General features: G+C 39.9%; 1 protein-coding gene across 1 annotated transcript; it reads right to left on the bottom strand.

The window, feature by feature from the left end:
* Positions 1 to 873: 873 nt before the first annotated feature.
* LOC125549087 lies at positions 874 to 1,627 on the bottom strand. The gene has a single exon (XM_048712577.1). The coding sequence runs from the start codon at positions 1,379 to 1,381 to the stop codon at positions 1,127 to 1,129; it is 255 nt and encodes an 84-aa protein (XP_048568534.1). The 5' UTR covers positions 1,382 to 1,627; the 3' UTR covers positions 874 to 1,126.
* Between the last annotated feature and the right edge of the window lie 3,986 nt (positions 1,628 to 5,613).

Raw genomic sequence — 5,613 nt, 5'->3', positions numbered from 1 at the left:
ATTTCCTATTCTATTCAAAAGACCTACATTTACTTATTCTTTTCAAATTACTTATTCAAAAATTTTCTAAAAACAAAATATACTAAAAACCTACATTTACTAAAAACAACCTACATTTAACAAAAACTAAAACCTATTTACAGAAAGGGGGAGGAGGAGGTGGGAGGAGGCCAGGAGGAGGAGGAAGGAGGAGGAGGGAGGAGGAGGAGGGAGGAGAGAGCAGGAGAGGGATGAGGGAGGAGGAGAAGGAGGGGGCCGCCGGAGAGGGAGGAGAAGGATCGGAGGGGAGGAGGATCGGAGGGGGCAGCCGACGGAGAGGGAGGAGAGAGGAGGGCCGTGGGAAGAGGAGAGAGGAGGGCGGCGAGATGAGGAGGAGGGAGGGGAGGGCGGCGAGAGGAGGAGGGAGATACCTTGGGGGAGTCGGCGGCGACGGGTGTGCGGCGAGTGAGTGTGTGAGGGAGAGTAAGGGGCGCGTACGGGGTGAATAAGGTAAGCATAGTCGTAGCACTTTTTACAGATAAGCGCTACTGCTAGCAGTAGCGCTTGTCAGAAGACAGCGCTATTGCTATGTGTAATAGCCGTAACATTTTTTAAATACCAGCGCTACTGGTATACCTACACTGCCATGCAACCATTGGCAACTATAATAGTAGCGTTTTTATAACACAAGCGCTACTGCTACATGAATAGTAGCAGCGCTTTTCAGTGACAAGCGCTACTGTTATTTAGAAACATCGCTTTTTTATAAAAAACGTTACTACTAAACTCCTGTGTATAAACATTTTCCTGGTAGCACTTTCCAAAATTGCAGCATTAGTATGCTCTTTAACAAAACAAAACAAAATCTGAAGTAGAGGAGCCCTTGAAGAGTGCTGATTCAGTGAATAGTTGGTGCAAACGGTTCTGCCGGAATCAATTTCAAAGGCATTTCATCAATTATCGACACAGAGAAGTAATTACAAGCAACTAATTCCTCATCCAAGAACACATTTATACACGTACCGTCTTCAGCTAGCAGTGTTTCTGCAGTTTACAGCCGGCCAAATCAAACGGGCAAACAGGGACAGGGCAGGCAGCACTGAAGAAAGAAAAAACCCATCTTGACCTGGAGTACTGTATGAGACAGCTAGGCGGCGTACACGTGCACGCCGATGGCGACGACGACGAGGGTGAGGATGCAGAAGAAGATGACGGCGTGGACGAGGATGGCGATGGCGCTGGTGGCCATGTTGCCGAGCTCCACCACCCTGGTCCTGGCCGGCAGCTGGAACAGCAGCCCCGGCGACAGCACCACGAAGAGGATCACCGCCACGATGATCGGGCCCCAGTCCGTGCTCGGGTGCGGCGCCCCCTCCGCCGTGCCCCCGATGCCCCCGTTCATGGCTGTCGATCCTCTCGCCACCGGCCTCCAGGCTCCAGCTACCAAACTGTACACGTGCTCTGATCTGACCTGTGCGTGCGTGTGTATGGTATGGACTCACCGGCCGACGAGTTTGGTAGAACGATGGGGGTAGACGAAGGAGCGGCGCATATGTAGCGAGGTTGCTTGGCGGTGGCTGCGTCGGCGAGGGGGAAGGAAGGAATGCATACTCTGCTTGCGGGCTAAGGAAGGGTACAAGAACTGAACAGAGTACGTACTGCCGTGTCGCCGCTTTTGTGTGGCTTTACAGTGTGAGAGGGGGCTCCAGCCTCCAACTAGGGCCGAAAGCAAGAGGAAGGCTGGAGAAGCCAGTAGCGAAAAGAAGCCGAGCGGAGAAAAGCCAAAGGCGACGCGTTTTGCGGTGGCCGCACTGCAGCTGATGCTTTCCCGTCTTCTCCGGTTCTTCTTGCTCCCGTTTTCCTACTGCGGCCTTTTACAGATGCTGCATTGCTTGCTTGCCGCAAGACAAGAGGGTAGATGCCCCGACACCCATTGTGACTCTATAAGTCTAGTTAACGCGGATCACGATTTGAATGAGTAAAGTTTTTATATACGAGTAAAACAGAAGGTTAAGTTTGTTTTAGAAAAGTTCCAGAATTGTTTTTGGTCTTTTTTTTCCGTATGTATGAGCGTCTGCTTCTGTACTGTGTTCAAAAAACAAGTTTCAGAATTGTTTTTGGCCTTTCTTTTGCAACTAGTAAATTACGTTTTCATACCAGTTGCATATACACCCAAAAGCCAAATGTGATTGTCCGTGTATTATTGGATTCACATTAAAAACATACATGCCTTATAAACAAAAAGGGAATGAGTAGCTCTTTAGTTATGCGACCTTTTATGTTCATGCATATATAGAAAAAGGACATATGACATTCTCATGTCTAAGGACAGATCATGCACATTGTACATATTGTGGAAACAACAACAAAGTAGGAGTAACTCATCGTTTATACTTACAACAAAGTTAGCAGGGTGTGTAGGAGGGCATTGTAGCAACGGTGATTGTTAAATGACAAAATTAACGCATTAACATTTTTAAAAAAAAGGTTCAGTCATCCCGTGAAGAGTAGAAATTGACTCACGTGTGAGAAGAGGCCTTGAAAGAAGAGATTGGCTCACGTTGCATCACGCTTCCGAAGCTTCCCTTGTCCAGATAATCTGAGCCTTACAAGGTCCCTTGATCAGATCCCAATACCCAGCTCCAGCCCCAAGTCTTGCGAACCAACCTGTGATTGGATGGTTAGAGGGACTGTGGTATCCCTAGCCCACCAGGGTTCAAGTCCTGATGCTCGCATTTATTTCTAGATTTATTTCAGGATTTCCGGCGATGCGCATTCAGTGGGAGGAAACGTTCCCGTCGACGATGAGGTGCATACACTGACTTCGTAAATTTCAAAATGATATGCCATCTCAGTCTTTTGGAGGTGCTCATAGGGGTAGGGTATGCGTATGTGCATTCATAGGGATGAGTGTATGCGCGTGTATATGAGCGCTTGTGTCTGTACTATGTTCAAAAAAAAGCTCCAGCCCCCAAGTCTTGTTGAGAGTACACAAAATGCCGAGACAAGGGAAGCTTCGGAAGAGGGATCCCGATACCCAGCCTCTCAGGACCGATCTACCCTTCAGGTGGTAGGTGTGATGATTCATGGCCCATGAATCCATAGCGGAGTAGGAGGAGTGGTGTATGGTCTCTATAGTGAACTAAAACATCCATCTTTCCTCTCACTGGGCTCTGGTCTTTTAGCCTTTTATTTTAGCTTCTTCCTTTTGACTTATTGATCATGCTTGGAACTTTCGTTGACTTGACTTGATTTGGATTATTTATCATGTGGATGCCATGTAAGACTAGGTGGAACCTGAGATAGGATTAGTTATTCCCACAATGGTGATCTACCGATTACGGTACGACTATAAGTTAGAGAGGTAAAAGTGCATCTATTATTTTTCTAAGGAGGGTTTTTATTATTAATGTCAAAATCATTAAGGGGATAATGTATACTAACGGTGGCCATATGTTTACTCCTAAAAAGTGGTTTAAAAAATGTTGACGACCCCTAATGTTCTAAAAGACAACTTTAAGTAGTGAGAGATGATTAATTACCGACGTTGTTATTTTTTTGTTCACTTTTTCTACTGGACAACCGGCTGAAAAAAGGTTTGGTCATTTTCTTCTTATTTTTTTTCATGTGTGCTTGTTGTTGCTGAGTTTTTGTGTGTCTTTTATCCCTTTTATCCTTACGTATGGACGTGGGTCTGTGTAAGTATAAACACAAGTATTATAGAAAGTGTGAGAATTGTACTATTATATTCTTATTTTTGCATATCATAAGAAAGTGAAATTTTCGTGCAAGCTTTATCTTTTTTTCTTTAGTTTTTCTTTCTTCTTTGATGACAATAATAATCCATTAACTTCATTTTTATTTTGTTTTAGTTTTTATTTTAGTTTTAGTTTAGGGGAAGAAGAAGACAACTGGGCCTTTCGATCTCGCTCAAATAGTGGAGAGCGATTTGACTGAAACCAGAAAAGGTTTTACGTGCATGTTTAATAGTTGGCCATTTTTTGTTTAACACTGAATTTAAAACATGGACGCACACATGCAAGTTCTATGCAATTTTTGTGTAAATCATGTTTCTGTATGAAAGTTACACAGCTATATGGTTTTTCTTGCATATCGGGGGTTCGTGTAAGTTCAGTGTAATATATGTGCAATTTTTAAGCTATTATTTTTTTTATATATTAAGAGTAATACGAATGGGACTAATTCATTTTTTCTTAGAAAACTTCTGTTTCGTGAAAATTCCATCATTATATGCTTATTCTTGCATATTTTTTAAAAGCACAATTTTTGTGTAAATTGTGTGCAATTTTTTTCTTAAAGGGTAATACCAATGCAACTAATCATTCTTCCATAGAAAACCTCATTGTTTTGATTTTTTCTTTAGTTTTTATTTTATTTCTTCCTAAAGGGTAGTGCCAAAACTACTAATTCATTCTTTTTTAGAAATCTGAGTTATTTTCATTTTTAAGTTTTTATTTGATTTCTTTCTTCTTAAAGGTTAATACCAGTATCATTAATTCATTCTTTCTTAGAAAACTTCATTAATTTGATTTTGTTTTACTTTTTGTTCCATTTTTTATTTCTTATGGGGTAATACCAATGTCACTAATTCATTCTTTCATAAAAAGTTCATTATTCTTATTTGATTTAGTTTAATTTGAATATTTTCTTCTTCAACGGCAATAGTAATGTCTCTAGTTCACCCCTTCCTAGCAAACTTCCCTTTTAATCAAAATTCCACTATGTAAATTGTGGGCAATTTTTTTATTTTTTTATAACTTTTTCCATATTTGTTTTCTTCCTAAAAAGTAATACCAATGCCACTAATTCATTACCCCATGGAATACTTTCTTATTTTATATTTTTAGTTTTAATTTTATTTTCTTTATTATTTAATTATAATACCAATGCCACTAATTCATTCTTTTATCATGAAACTTTTGTTCTACAAAATTTCCACTAGTATATGTTTATTATTGAATATTATAATTAAATAAGGAAAAATGTGTGGCATTGATACTACCCTTTAAGAAGAAAGGAAATGGAAAATAATTAAAACAAACAAAAGAAAAAAAAATTGTGGAAATTTTTCCATAGAAATCGTCATTTTTTGTTTAGTTTTATTTTTTATTTACTCTTTAATGTGATACCACCCAAAGTATGAGAATTTCAATCGATTGGCCCTTTTTCTTCTTTTTATTATCGGGTTAACAATTCACAATAATTTATACCATGGCAACTAAAAAATTTAATATCAATAGTAAAATGTGAATTGCCATAATAATTGGCAAATATTAATATGGTATGTCTATCGTAAGAGGGTATTCCGATAATTTAATTTCCTAAGATTATCTCGTGAAACAAATAATTTTATTCCCAATAATTTAATTTCTCTATAGCAGGCGCATGTAAAGCACACTAACTAGCATAAACACGAAGCAGGGCCGATGTATTTATCTATAACATCGGTGATGTAGTCACCTAGTCTGGGCCTGCCTTGCGTCGTGATAGATCAACTGTGCCAATCCCATGTGTTGTGCTTGTTTCCCAAAAAAATCGGACATATTTTTAATTCGTGGGCATTTTCAAGTTAATGCTTATTTTTTTACTCCACACTCAATTTTGTGAACAATT

The sequence above is a fragment of the Triticum urartu genome, chromosome 3 (assembly GCF_003073215.2).
Source record: "Triticum urartu cultivar G1812 chromosome 3, Tu2.1, whole genome shotgun sequence".
Lineage (NCBI taxonomy): Eukaryota > Viridiplantae > Streptophyta > Magnoliopsida > Poales > Poaceae > Triticum > Triticum urartu.
The sequence above is the reverse complement of the archived record's forward strand: the minus strand, read 5'-3'. Positions and strand labels throughout refer to the sequence as shown.

Excerpts from the sequence above, each read along its gene's own strand:
- LOC125549087 (XM_048712577.1), bottom strand. The coding sequence starts at position 1,381 with ATGAACGGGGGCATCGGGGGCACGGCGGAGGGGGCGCCGCACCCGAGC.